Source organism: Stylophora pistillata, chromosome 1, assembly GCF_964205215.1.
Source record: "Stylophora pistillata chromosome 1, jaStyPist1.2, whole genome shotgun sequence".
NCBI classification, from domain to species: Eukaryota; Metazoa; Cnidaria; class Anthozoa; order Scleractinia; family Pocilloporidae; genus Stylophora; species Stylophora pistillata.
This window is the reverse complement of record NC_142519.1, coordinates 44694206-44708722: the sequence shown is the minus strand read 5'-3', so window position 1 is coordinate 44708722 and position 14517 is coordinate 44694206. Positions and strand designations below refer to the sequence as shown.

Here is a 14517-nt window from a genome sequence, read left to right as displayed (position 1 = left end):
AATCTTCGGTGACTTTCGTTGACCAGACGTCAGATTATGATCAGTCGATAGTGTCTCGCTGCATACCGATCATTATCGCAATATGGCGGAACGACCGATCTGGCTTAGAAGGAAAATTGGGGGAATTTTGCTCGACATTTCTGGTGTTCTTTACAACACTAGTGAGGAAGGTGGTGAAGCTATTCCTGGATCTGTTGAAGCAGTTGAGAAGTAAGTTGATAGATCGTAACTGAATGGCGTTCTAATTGAACGTATTTCTGTAATGGTTTCTTCCTGAAGCTAAGCGCACTCCGAATATTTTATGAGTTTATTTATACTACTAAAGTGACCAACGATTTTGAGTATAGCCTCTGTAAAGAAAAAAAAGGAAAGATTTCCATACAACCCCATACATTAATTATGCATTCCATTTCATAAAGACTGAATATAAGGGTTTCTTTACAACACTCTATGCGTAATTTATGTATGAGGTTATCTGGAAATCTTGCCAAAAAAAAAGACAGACAGCTTATTTCTGGTGTTATTTTTTTGGTGAATTTCTTTAGATGCTTTTTTTTTATTTCGCTTGTTAAATTTTTTTTAAAGTCGTTTGGGCTTTTGTCCCGACGGGGTAGGGGGTGGGTTCTCTAGTGGGGAATTCATATGGTAATGAGTGCGTGACAGAAAAACAAAACAGAAGTTGCACTTTATTACTCATTTATTAGAATGGGGGATGGTATGCAACATGCCAAAATTGTCTCTAAAGGGGTTTCAGGGGAGTAAAAGCCTATGAAAAAGAGGTGGAACCCAACAAAAAAGAGGTGACAGAGGCACAAAAGATGGAAGGCTGATAATGACAGAACAGCAAAATACAAACATGCATTAAGAGGAAATAAGTACTTTTTGGTGCTAAGGGGTCGGAGGTCCGGAAGTCAAAGATGCAGGAGTTCAACAAGCAGGGTTACTACAGGAAGTGAGATGCAGGCATGATCTCCTCCTTGCAGCACTTTTGAAATTTAGCAGGCTGCACAGTAAAATATGGCCCATGAATTGACCAGCCATAGCACATGTACTAACTGAGAGGTATAAATACTGTGATTGATACTGAGCTTGTTATCTAGCTCTCTTCTATCACTTATTTTAACTATATACTAATCACATATACTAATGACTTGTATTTCCCCTCAACAAGGGGTACAGTGTTCAGTGTGGTGGTCCAAATTTTTCCTGAAAGATTTAATTACTTAATTTAACTGACTGAGTTAAATTTTCATAGAAGTTTCTAACGCTCATGTTAAGTTCATATGGTGACTTAAGTTCACTATGTTTCTTTCTGTTACTTTTTACCATAGGCTGAAAGCAGCTGGTTACAAGGTGCAGTTTTGCACAAATGAAGATACCTGCACAAGAGAGCAGCTTGTCCATAGACTTGGACAATTTGGATTCAACCTGTCAGCCAGTGAACTATTTGCACCATCTCCTGTTGCAAGAAAAATTCTTCAGGAACGTAAGCTACGTCCATTACTTTTGATTCACCCAAGAGGACTTGCCGAATACCAGGGAATGGATTGCAGTAATCCCAACTGTGTTGTTGTTGGTGGAGCTGAAGATCAGTTTACTTATGCACGCATGAATGAGGCCTTTAGACTACTTTTAACTTCTGATGATCCAGTTCTTTTTGCTTTAGGACATGGGTAAGGTAGAGAAGAATCCCTATTAAAGAAAGGGAGAATGGCAATAAAAGTAAATTTACCCTCCAGGGGTTTGTAAAATCAGGGATTTCTCCAGATAAATTTATAGACTTGTGTAAGCTGACAGAAGCCTCACTCATGTGGAACATGATACAGTCAACTCCTATCATTTTTACTCTGGTCTTAGCCTGGTATATTTCTATGTCAAAAAATCCCTCACAGCTCTCTCCATTTGACTACAGATGAGACAAGAGAGAAGTCAAGTTGAAAAAATACCCTCTTCCCTTCCTATAACAAGACTAAAGGTAGTGTTCCGTGCTGGACTTAAGTTAGTCATGCCTCAGACATTGACATACAGTCTTGAGTTGTGCATGAAGATTCTATTGAACTTTCTGATGGTTTTATCCTTTGTTTTCAGGCGCTATTACAAAAATGGCTCTAATCTGGTCCTAGATGCAGGTCCATATGTAAAGGCATTAGAAGTTAGTTTTTACCTCCTTCTGTTTTTCTTTCAATTAGTTTAGTGAATGTTTGAAAATTTCTGTTTTTCGATACCCCTTAAGCATAGTTCAACTATCTTAATGATGAGTTATGTCTTCCAGTTTGCTTGCGATGTTAAAGCTGAGATTATTGGCAAACCTTCAGCTAATTTTTTTCTAACTGCTTTGGACAAGATTCAAGTATCACCTGAAGATGTAAGTATTATTTAATATTCTTATTCCAGAAAACCTCTAACTCCCTTTTCTAAACTTTTTTTGAATTTTTATAATAATTCTCTTTTTTCTTTTAATTTTCAGGCAGTTATGATTGGAGATGACATTGTATCAGATGTGGGTGGGGCTCAGGCATGTGGAATCAGAGGAGTGCAAGTTAGGACTGGAAAATATAGGTATTCTTTTATTTTGTATGCTAGGCATACATTTTTTGAAGTATTTTTTAATTGTATTTTTGAGCTATGCTCCGTAAACCATGATTTTTACTCCACAATTAAAAATTGTACATGAAATAATGACACTGACCACAATTTGAGTTTCCAACAAGTAACCCAACTTTTAAAATATTATCATAAAATATATCAGAACTTCAACTTTGGATTTCTAAAATTTAGTGTTGTTCAAACCATATATTATGACTTCAATAGAATAATTTATGTTCTTCTGCAAGGAAACCAGTTGAAAGATTATAGGGGTGAACTTGTAAAGGTGGGAGTGCTCATGTGTTATTGCAGGGGGCATAATTGCAAAGATGGTTTAAGAAGACTTGAAATAGGGGGAAACCTTCAAGGTACCGATACAAGTTGCTACAATGTAGGCCTCAAAGCTCTAATTGGGAAGCAAGAATAAGAATCATGAATTTTCGCTTCCAATTCCTTGAAATTTCACATCAGATGAAATGCTTTAAATAAATGTTGTAGGCCTGAAGATGAAAATCACCTGGCTGTAAAACCTGATGGATATGTGGACAATCTGGCACAAGCTGTGGAGCTTATCCTCAAATACAATTGAGCAGCGTATTATGAATGAGTGAATAATTGTTCAATGACAAAGGATCCTCTAGTTTCATCAAAAGAAAGTCTTGACATAAGAAAAGAGTTCAAACCAGAAAGGAATGGCTTCATACATCAACATGTTCACCATCTTACTGGTTTGGTAACATACCAGGCTGCCCAGATGTCATGTGCAAAGATCTATCGAGCTACAGAAATGTGCTAGTAATTAAAAAAAAGGGGATGTTTGAATTATGAAACTAACTTCACAAAAATATATGGTATTCATATTTAGCATAAGAACTTTACAATAATTGAAACGAAGAAACATTTATTTCTACCTGAAATCAAGTTACATGCCAAAAGTAACATAAATTGTTTGGCATGCATAAGTAATACAAGTTTTGCAAAGTCTGACCTTCTGTCTCCCTACTAGGTTAGCTCATACTTCAGGCCACAAAGATATCAAATCACAATCTGTTTTCTTTATTGAAACATTGAGCAAAGGAATTTAAGTTTTAAGCCAATGAGGTTTCCCTTTTTCTCCAATTCAAAAGATATCTAGAGCACAATCAATTTATGGCAGTCTAACATGTACATTGCTTCTCCTCTTTGAGCTTAAGACATTTTATTGCTTATTCTAAATCTGATTTAAACTTGGCTAAGAAAAAGCACTTCAATTTGTGCTGATATGTTTTTCTCTATTTTTAACCTCTAACTGATAAGGTTAGGGAAACAAGAAATTCTTCTATATTCCACTGACTTCTTTGTGATGTGTTTTGGTACTACCAGATCGTAAGCAATAACTGAAGATGTGTGTTTTGCAGCTGTCACTTATCATTCAAAATTCTTATTAATTTTATTAATGGTGTCATTGTGGTTGCCCATATTTGCTACTCAGACTGCGGGAGATGTAATTCCAGTACTCTCTCCTGATGTAGTCAGCATCTGTGGCAAGTTTGCTGCACAACTTGAAAAAAGAAAGAATTAAGCCATAATAAGAAAATCAACACTGTCTACAAGCACAATAACAAATAAATAAGTAAATAATTATCAAATAAAATAATGGGTTTAGCAGTGGACATTCCACAAGGTGGCTCTTCTTGTTCACTGTTTCCAGGTTGAATTGGAATTTAGAATAATAGTAAATTTAAGATAAATATTTTCATTAGTAAATGCCACCAAGTTTATGACTCTGGTGCCTATTTACATGTCTTGAATAAATGTACGTATATGATCAACCCTTGTACCCCAACTATGCCAACAAACTATTATCACCTTCACATAGATAAATGAATAAATAAAGAAATAAATTTAATCAGTTTATTTAACCCTTTGGTAGTGTTAAACACTAAATTACAAGGGAGACAACAAAATTCATTCAATTCTACACATAACACAATACACTTGGCATAACAAACAAAAACAATTAAGCCCTATTGTAACTGTGAGTAATGAACTCACTGAGGCAGTCTGTTCTGATGAAGCGGAATTGAAAACAGGAGAATATGTAAACTTAAGAAACTCATTCAGTTACACACTTTGATTTTGATTAGCTCACTGACAGTATGTTTTCCAAATAAATTCAAGGTCCATTGACAAAATATAGCAAGTTTTACACCTTTCACTGGGTTTCAATGGAAGAGTACTAGACTAATAATTATATGAATCCTAGAAATTCAATTTAATATTTAATATCAATCAAAGTTTCCACTCCGGTCCTCTTCCTAAAATCTTTGTGGTAACTACATTTCATCTACAACAACTACCTATGGTCTTGACTCCTTTTCTCACTTTTCAGCTAGGTAGTGGAATGCACTACCAGACTTTTTTCGTACTAGTTCCTTTAGAGACTTAAAAACCAAAACACAGGATGTTACCTACATTTGGATTCTTTTTTTTTTTTTTGCTTGATTGAGCATTTTACTTTTATGCGTTTATTAATACAATTGTCATTATTATCATTACTATTTTGTATAATTATATATATATTTATATATTACTTTTTTAAGTAGTCTCAGCTCAAAGATATTAGCTACTCTAAAATCCGAGTATAAATTAAAGTTTATGCATGTAATTTTAAGTTCTATCTTTCTACAGCCTGTTAAATTTCCACATAAAGGTTTCAAGGGAAAGTTCTGATGGTCCATAATACACTGGTGGTTACAGTAACTCTGTCAAACTGTTTCAAATAAAATCCAACATACCTCTAAAGCCTGTCCCAGACAGTTTGAATCACCAACCCCATTCTCCAGCTCTTCTTCAGAGATATCAATCAATGTGGACATTAAATACAAAGAGTCAATACCATTACTGTACATTTCCAACAAAGTGTCCTTCAGACCAGGGTGTTTGCTTAGACCAGTAGGAGCCAGAACTCTATAAGATAAAAAAAAAAATAAAAAAAAAAAAAAAAAAAAAAAGCAATCAGTTACTTTATTTTAAGATTAAAATGTCTGACTATTTTCAGATTTCATAGCAAAGGAAGCACATCTTTAACTAAAGGCCGATAGTTTCTAAAGAAACTGTTTGGGGCTGCGTCGGTGGGGGTAACGAAATAATTTGGATATATCAACAAAGTTGAAATGGTAAATTGGCCACCGTAACGATTACAAAAGCTGTCGTTTCAAGTGTTAGCCCTTCGTCGGAGCTAATGCTCGAAACGTCAGTTTTTGTAATCATTACGGTGGCCAATTTACCATTTCAACTTTGTTGATATATCCAAATTACATCTTTAACTATTTGAGGACCCTGAGTGTTGGTCCAGTTTGGGGCTGTAACCATCGACATCTCACACAGCAGCCCAGTGTTCTATATGACCTAACCACACAGCAGTATATGTACTGTGCATTATACATATCCTATAATTAGCTACAGATTATGCTTACTTTCCCAAGTTTTCCATAGCAAGTGAACGAGGCGAGTGCTTTCCCTTGTGAAACATACCTTTTCATTTGTTATATCCATATTAATTCATTATCAAATTTCATCCTTCCTTAGATACAAAGAAGACTCGATGCTTACCCTTTCAAATAATTCCAAGCGCTTTCATTGTTTGGCACTTTCTGAATAATGTCCATAGTTAACCTACAAAGAACAGATTCAGAGGATAGTAAGCTAACTTTTCAGGTTACTGGTACAGAAGAATATTCTACACAATAACGTTTAACATCATTGCTACCCGACAGAGGGTGGCAAAGGGTTTACACATGATGCAAAATTAAGCCCACAATTAGTATTAACAAATTTAATTAAAAGAAAGGCAAAGTAAAGTGAGATTTGAAGTTTTCCCTTTCAAATTTGTGATGCGAGAAACACCATTTAAAGTACATGTACTCTGAAATTTGTGTGTCAAAGGGGATCAGGAAAAAAAGAAAATACAACTTACAATAGTCAGTATACTACAATTCTATCAAAGGAGAGCTGTCATTTGTAAATTTACTCCATGAAAAACAACAAGTGAAACACTGTGGAACAGGGATGAAAAATCTCTATAATTGGTACTTACTTCACTTCTCTATCTACAATATCTTCTGTAAAGCCTGTTGTTTTGGAGACCACAAAGTATCTTTGATTCCATGCAGAGTTATTGCGAAGATCTTCAGTTAACAGTTTGTCTACATAATCAAGCTCTTTCTCCCATAAACCAAATTCTTTAATGACCCACTGTCGGTGTTGCCAAGCATGATAGTTTTTAGCATCTAGTTGTAGAATGTCCTCAGTAAACTTCAGTTCATTGCTGGAATCTTTCAGCCATTCAACAAGAACTTTTCTGTGATACCTAAGAAAACAAGAATAAATTTGTTTTTCCTCTTGTTAAAGGAAGGAGATTATGTAATAACCCCTTAACTCCCATGAGTGATCAAAACAGAATTTCTCCTTACAATATGAAGATGAGAATAAAGGAAAATATCAACTAGGGGATTATCCGTTGATACTATTCAAAATTCTCCAAAGTAATGAAATAGTTAGATATTCTAGTCTTGTTGGATAGGGATGAATAAATGGAGGTCCCAGCTCCAGCAGGGTTAAGGGTAGGAGACATTAATTTCCCACGCACGAGATTACTGTGTGATTACGTGCTCGCGCCACTAAGTTGAAATTATTTATTCTGTATTTTTGTAATTTTCTATTTCATAGTGTTTTTTAATTCATAATGGGCAGCACTACGCATGGGACTTTACGTCCCGTTCGTGCCTTCCCTTTTGGGTGCAGTTTTATCTCAGTTTCTCTTCTGTTTTCTATTTGTTATTGTCTTATTGTACTTTTGCCTCGTTTAAATATTTATCTGATATGCCCAAGAAAGTCGTTAAAAAAAAAAAATATATGTATGTCCTCCCCTTGGGTGGGATGGGTGGGATGGGGTTGGTTTAGGTGGGTGAACCCAGTAGGGGAGTGCATGTCCTATTATTCTCTCACCTGTACACTGTACAAATCTATAAAAACTCAAAAAAAATCTCAAAGAATTGTATGGTAGATGGTGAGGAGAATTTCTAACAAGATCATGGGAGTGGAGGGGTTAACTTTAGCTGCTGATGAGATGTACTGCTTGTTCAAAAAGCTGATGCTTATGAAGACATTTTCAAAATAGTTTCAATTGGCAAGGAAAACTATGTCACTATCAGGATGAATGCAGTACATACACCTGTATGTGACAACTAATGAAACATAACTCAACCATACAAATATATATATATTTTTAAAGTTGGCTGGCCCTGATTGTTCAAAGGCAGGATAGCGTTATTCACTGGATAAAAAAATCTGGTGGATAGTGCAGCTCATTTTGTTGACTTTTATCTGATGGATAGCAATTTATCTATTGGATAGCACTATCCCCCCTTTGAACAACTAGGCCCTGAAGTTTCAGCTAGAATCTTATTCTTCATGAAGTAGGAAAGAAATAGGTTTTCTTTTCAAAGGGTGCAAAACAAAATTTCAGGTGATGATATATTAAATTATTCCTGTGCCCTAAATTACTGCTGTAGCAAGGAAAAACAGGGCACTGATCTACACTTACCAAACTTGGTAATTTTTGGGTTGTTCTTTAATGACCTCTGTTATAAATTGTAATTCTTGCTGTAAGTCTTTGTTCAGTGATTTCAATAAAACTCTTCGGAAATGCCTTTTAAGGAGAAAAACAATCGCAACTGTTATGATTTTATTTTCTGTTTATCTTACCTCTGGTATCACTCAGAGTCTACTCAATTCATCACATGATTAGTCATTTGCGATTCAGAAAAATGTATATTTGGCAAAAAAATTGCCATCATTTTTTATTATCAAAACGAACTTAACTCCAGCATGGACTATTTCACCTGGCATTGCTCCTTTGCCCAACTGTATCAAATTACCTCAAAACTTGCTATAGATTTTTTTCACAGATTCTCACACATGGGGGAGGACAGACTCATATTACGAGCCCCTTATAACTAGGTGATGTACTCCCTGTTTCAAAGCAGTCAATCTATATACCCATGAGCATAGAGCTAAAAAAAAAAACACCAGTACAGGTCACCAACTTTTATAGGCCTTGTGTGGGAAAACATAGAAACAGCACTGTAAAATCATGGAATTTGGAAACAATTAGAAGTGCGGTTTTCTGCCCAGGTCAAGACTTGAGTGGAAAGGCCAATCCATTTTCATCTGGAGCACAAAATGTCCCTTTGATACCCTTTTAATAATTTGAATGCAATCATGCATCTTCTTGACTACTTAAATGATGGATATTGTTTTCCAATAGATAAATCTCTACATTGTGGATAGCATAGAATGTTTTGTTCCCACCGATTTACTGAATAGCCTTTTATCCATTGGATAGTATTAGCCTCCCTTTAACAAACTGGGGCAATGTCTTTATGAGAATGTTACAAAGTAAATTGTGAGGATCAACAAAGAGGAAAAAGTGAGGGAACGCATTTGTACCAACCAGACTGTGTAATTCGCTGGATTAAGGCTGATGGCATCTTCAGTGAGTTCAAGAGCACGTTCACTTCTTTCATCAGCCAGCAGAACTGCCCTGAAGTAGTCAAAGACATCCTTGACTGCAATAATGCAAATATTCGCGTCACGAAAGAAACATGTGTAAGTTATACAAAACTAATTGTTTGAACTGCAGACGTGCAACAAATAGGAATAACATGCACACCAAAATCAATAGATACTGATTATGTTATTCTTTTCTTAACTATTACAAACACTTCTTAAGTAGTTTTACTACACGAGGGATAAAGATATTTAAGGAAGTAAGGATAAGTATTCAAATTCCTCCAGACAAATTTAACTAAAGGCCTCGAGAGCGTGTTAACTCTTTAACTGGTACATACATTTGGCAGAATACGCAATCCTCACAACTGGATAAGGTCCATCATCCTGTTCAATTGGAGTGACATCTTTCCATTCATCACGATCGCGATAAAACACGAAATCTGTCTCCAATCCATCTTCATCGCCAGAACTCTCTGCCATCTTTCCTCACGCTCTATACCAGGCTTTCCTGAAAAGAAAAAACACTAGGGATGTGGCTGAGGAGGTCTGGGTTCCGGGCAACGGCGCGAAAAATGCATGGAACGCGATGACTATCGACATCGCGACAGGAGCCAAGAGAGGAGAAATCCTCTCTTGCAGGAGCCCATTAATCGATGGGCTCCTGCTGTCGACCATGTCTTGAAAGGTAAGAAAAAAATCAGTCTGAAAATCAGAAACATACGAGCAGTTAAAAAAAACTTGAGCAGAAAATGCAAGGGTGAGGGGGCTATGTAGATCTGATTTGAGGGAATCAGCCCATTTTTTCTTAGATGACAATTGGGAGGTGGTACTTGTCTTGGGGTCCAGTTAGCTGATGTCGGTGATATCGGAATGTTTTTCCTTTTCTTGATTATAGCTTCGAGACCAATACGAATAAATAAAAATAAGACCAATATAACCTCTTAACATCTTTTCACACGAGAAAGCCTTTATTATCTTTGGTAAACTGATGGAGATTTAAGGATAGGTTAAACTGTGGGAATGTGTTTAAAGGCATCTTTAAATCTTTCATCAGCTATTTTTAAGACCTTGAGTGTTGGTCCGGCCGGGGCTAGAACCCTCGACCTCCCGCTCAACAGTCCGGCGCTCTATCCATTTAGCTAACCGGGAGGCGGCTAGATCTAGTTTACAGAATCCAATGTTTCAACCAATGATATCATCAAGTCTTATATTTGGTCATGGTGGTTTGTCTTCTTTAACAGCGCCGCTGGAGAGGCTAAGGTAATCATGCAATCCATCTGATCAGATTATTTTTGCAAATCAAATACCATATAAATAAAATAATACTGTAACTAGCAAACAAAAAGATCGTTATTCAACGTGGACCAAAAAATAGCGAATTTCAAGGCCAAGGCAAAGGAAATAATTTTGGGATCACACTAGTAGCTTACATCTGAGGTCTAGTTCAGATAGTGGTCCACTAAGTAAGGGGCTGGCCTGTTTTTTATAATGAAAAATAACTCAGGTTCTGTTTACATGGAGGTGGGGGACCCTAGGTATGCAGGGTAACCCGCCTATCCATATAATCTATCTTGATCACGTTGGCATGATAGGCCGGGGGTAACCCACTTAGGCGTGTTGGGTCACATATTTTGCCATGCAAGCGTCTCAAGGAGGGGTAACTCACCTTAGCCGGGGTCGCAGTCATGTTACAACTGCAAACGCGCTAACAACATCTAGAAACGTCACCCTGATATCTCGGGATCTATTTTTTGACCACGGCTAGGCTGGTTACCTTACCTCACCTCCCTGGGGTCCTCCACCCACCCCCGTGTAAACAGACCTTTGCTCTTCGGTATTGCTTGTTTTCAAACTTCGATTTATCGTCCATCCACTTGAAAATTTTCAGGGCTAGACGCAAATAAACGTGCCCTCATGTGGGGCTGCCGACTAGCACTTGGCTGATTGCGTCTTTTAGACGAAAGATTGCGCGCTTTTTCTCCTTGATGGACGATAACACTTGGGAAACAATAATATCCCTTCTTGTCGCGATTTGAGCGGCTGGAACAACCGACAACAGAGCAAAAATTGACCATCTTTACGTCAGCCCTTCGGTTCGCCTTATGTTTTCCGCGAGAGGTTGACCTTCAAGATGGCCGTCAATGTGTTTCTATGGAAACGTGACGTCATGCGGGAAACCTCTATAGATGCCCGATTCCTATAAACGACTACTGTACTGGATTACTTTATACTGAGCGAGGTAGCTGACTGGCGTCTACAATCGAGTTTTCTTTAAAACCCTGTTTTTTTGAGAATCCCTTTTTGGTTCTCTTGATAATACTGTTAGAAGCTTTTTCTAACACTCAGCCTGTTTAAATTTCTTTATCTCTGACTTTAATTTCTTACACGTACAACTTATAGCCTAGCTCAAATCTGATTTAAAATGCTGTGCACCAACCTTTAAAGGTGTCACTTGTCAAGCTGTCAATCTTTGTGCATCGTCATCGTTTCCATCTTAACTAGCGAATAGCGTTAAGTTACGTGTAACAGTTAGTGCATTTTAAGTATGTACCTTCGGGATGCATGTTGACTCTCATTAAAATGACTTTCTACCCTAAATTTTTTATGCTTCCCACTAAACTTCATTGCTGATAAAGCGAAAGCGAGATTGGCAATGTAAAAATTATGATAAACTTATTGACAGAATAAGAATCATACTTGGAAAGATATCTCAAGAGAAAATAACCTTAGAAGACTGATACATAACACCAGAAAATTCGGAGAAGAAAGGGCGTACACAAGTACAGCCCCCGTAATAGCTACAACTAGTTATCTAATTTAAAATTCAGTGCGGACAACGAAAAGTAAAAGTTGTTTACCCTTAAGGTCACCTTAAGGAAAGAGGTGTTGAAGATATCAAATTAAAATTTAAGGAATAGGAATTAATCAACTTACTTATTACAATTTTTTTTATTGAGTGGCTTATAGTAATACGATATTTACATCTCTTTTCCCAACAACGATATAAGGAAACTCCCTTACAATATTTCAGATTAGATATATATCTATATTTACCGTTTAACAATACAGCCTGGGCATTTTTTCCAGGCGTAAAAGCCTGCAAAAACCTGTCTTTGAGAATGTGCCGCAGAAGCAGACACACTGCCTGCTTTAATTGGTCTTCATTGTTATTTAAGCTGTTTTTTCATCTCTGAAGTAGCTGAGTTTCACATACTTCACTGAATCATCAGATATACCAAAACTTTTGAGCTGAACTCGAGTTATAACATAACCAAAGTAAAGCGCGCGCTCTGATTGGTCAATTTAGCGTCCCCCATTTGCCCATGGGTGTACGCTGCTGACGTGAGCAAATGCAAAGACTATTTTTCCGCGCGCGCTTGTTTTTTCTGGTCACGTAAGATTTGTTAAATAAAAGGGAACTCTTTAGCTACAATGTATCAATGTCATGTTATAAAACAAATGGTAAACACCACGCCGTACACTATTGAGTTATGGATACACTTGGGAGGTTTGCTAAGCACTCAAGAAGCTAGAGTCGCTCTCGGTTATCGCCTCGAGCGACTCTTACGCCTCTTTCGTGCTTAGCAACCTCCCGCGTGCATCCATAACTCAATAGTGTACGCTGTGGTGTTTACCATTTGTTAAATAGGAGTCGATCCAGCCATTTGGAGACCCCGGGCCATACAAATTTGGTACAGGTGTCTTGAAATTTGCATCACTGACGACAAGTCCCGCTCAGTGTATCTGAGTTATAAGATAGGTTGAAAACCTGTTTTAAGACGTGTTGTAACGGGCGCCTCGTCCTCAGATGAAAAGTGTTGTAATCTCTCGTAGGAAAGCCTGGTGCAGAAGATGAGTTCAGTTTTCCTCTACTGCGATGCTAACTAACTAGTTGAGAATCCGGCAAGGGTACCTATTACTGAGGTTTTTATTGGCTGTAATCCTCCTAGAATAGATTTGATCACAATAGCTGTTCGTTTCTTACAGCGGAAGTAGTTCAGAGAAATTTTCCAAATGAGTATTGAAACTAGTCCGAGATTGCTTTGGTTTCGTTTTACTTCGCTCTGTGATCGGTCAAAAAGCTCTCAGCAAAACTCCTAAGCGATCAAATTAAAACTTAAACCAATCGTGACTTGCTGACTCGCGTTCTCCCGCGCTGATGGTATAGTTTATATGTTTGTACTTTTGAGATCTCATTGCGCTATCATGTTGTTAACCTCTAATGAGAGCTGCTTCATTCTTAAGGTTCAAATCTTAAAAGATTCAGTTCCGTTTCTTCGCAGTACTTAGTTTTAGGTTAACCTGAGAGCCCATACCGAAACTTGATCGCTGAGAATCCTTGGAATCGGTTTGCAATCGGCCTCTCAGTAGGAGGACATGTGCCGGGCTTTTTAAAGAGTAATTTGGTTGAAAACAGACTGGGCCCCAGCGTTTCTCGAAAGTCCCGGTAACTTGACGCGCCCGTAAAGCTGTTCAGTTTTCATTCAAGAAGGGGATTTCAAGAGTTTTGAAAATGATACAATAAACTCCCCATCAGCTAAAGAAACAAAGAGGACTGGTTTGGGTGCCAGAACCTGCTTTCCTATCCTTCAAATTTTGATTCTACTGAACATGGCGAGAAACAGACCCCATGCAGGAGTCGTTGACATGGCCCCTGTGTGCGTCTGGTGGTAGGAAGCGAAGATAAAAAGAAGTTTCACCATTTTACGTGACTCAATATTTGCACAGAAAAAAAAAAACCTTCTCTGTAGAAACGTCTGGGAAACAGTGACCATAACAAATGACAAACGGAACTGGGTGAGTACACATGATTTTATCATAATTCAGTCTCTTAGCTAAATTCCTTTATTTTGTTTTGGTTCGAGATGGAGCTTTCACTTCCTCAACTTCGAGATGTTGGAATATTAGAGAATATGCAGATTAGCAGTCAAAACTTGCAAGATTTTGGTACAGTCACTTACTGTTTCCTCCAGAGCGCTCTACTTTTTTTCTTTCTCTGTCAATTTTTTTAATTTTTTTGTAAGCTTTTTATTTGTAATTCATCCCCTTTAATTTAAACTTCCATGTGGAATTAGTAATTTAGCTTGACAAACTTAGCAAACCTTTCCCTCTTCACCACCGACCATTTCATCTCTTTCGTGGAAGTGCTAATGAATTCTTGTTTCAGTATTTCTTTATCATCTAAGTTTTCTTTTTTTTTTTGTCTTTTTTCATATTCAACACGATGAATACCTATGATATTAAATCAGAGACGAAAAAGAAAGTACACAGAAGATCTGCTATTAGAACACTACCTCTTGTTTACTGTGACGACAGAGGTACGCAAATTATGCATACAGATGCATAGAGATGCATAAATTATGAATATAAGTGAAG

At 37.2% G+C, this 14517-nt stretch overlaps 2 protein-coding genes across 2 annotated transcripts; one reads left to right on the top strand and one right to left on the bottom strand.

The window, feature by feature from the left end:
* Positions 1-48: 48 nt before the first annotated feature.
* Positions 49-5579, top strand: LOC111325146 (phospholysine phosphohistidine inorganic pyrophosphate phosphatase). The gene is made up of 6 exons (XM_022928882.2): positions 49-210; positions 1332-1673; positions 2089-2152; positions 2273-2365; positions 2468-2559; positions 3085-5579. Exons 1-6 carry the CDS (start codon positions 83-85, stop codon positions 3173-3175), a joined length of 810 nt encoding a protein of 269 aa, XP_022784617.1. The 5' UTR covers positions 49-82; the 3' UTR covers positions 3176-5579.
* LOC111325145 (protein farnesyltransferase/geranylgeranyltransferase type-1 subunit alpha) lies at positions 3471-9651 on the bottom strand. Its single transcript, XM_022928881.2, has 7 exons — positions 9480-9651; positions 9083-9197; positions 8174-8278; positions 6665-6937; positions 6181-6243; positions 5364-5535; positions 3471-4126 (listed from the first exon to the last, which is right to left on the bottom strand). Exons 1-7 carry the CDS (start codon positions 9619-9621, stop codon positions 4028-4030), a joined length of 969 nt encoding a protein of 322 aa, XP_022784616.1. The 5' UTR covers positions 9622-9651; the 3' UTR covers positions 3471-4027.
* Positions 9652-14517: the final 4866 nt, after the last annotated feature.

Excerpts from the sequence above, each read along its gene's own strand:
- LOC111325146 (XM_022928882.2), top strand. The coding sequence starts at position 83 with ATGGCGGAACGACCGATCTGGCTTAGAAGGAAAATTGGGGGAATTTTG. Across the intron at positions 1,674-2,088 it reads CTTTTTGCTTTAGGACATGG|GCGCTATTACAAAAATGGCT; the intron begins GTAAGGTAGAGA and ends CTTTGTTTTCAG. Across the intron at positions 2,153-2,272 it reads CATATGTAAAGGCATTAGAA|TTTGCTTGCGATGTTAAAGC; the intron begins GTTAGTTTTTAC and ends TATGTCTTCCAG.
- LOC111325145 (XM_022928881.2), bottom strand. The coding sequence starts at position 9,621 with ATGGCAGAGAGTTCTGGCGATGAAGATGGATTGGAGACAGATTTCGTG. Across the intron at positions 8,279-9,082 it reads CCAGCGAATTACACAGTCTG|GCATTTCCGAAGAGTTTTAT; the intron begins GTTGGTACAAAT and ends TCTCCTTAAAAG. Across the intron at positions 4,127-5,363 it reads GTCTGGGACAGGCTTTAGAG|TTGTGCAGCAAACTTGCCAC; the intron begins GTATGTTGGATT and ends TCTTTTTTCAAG.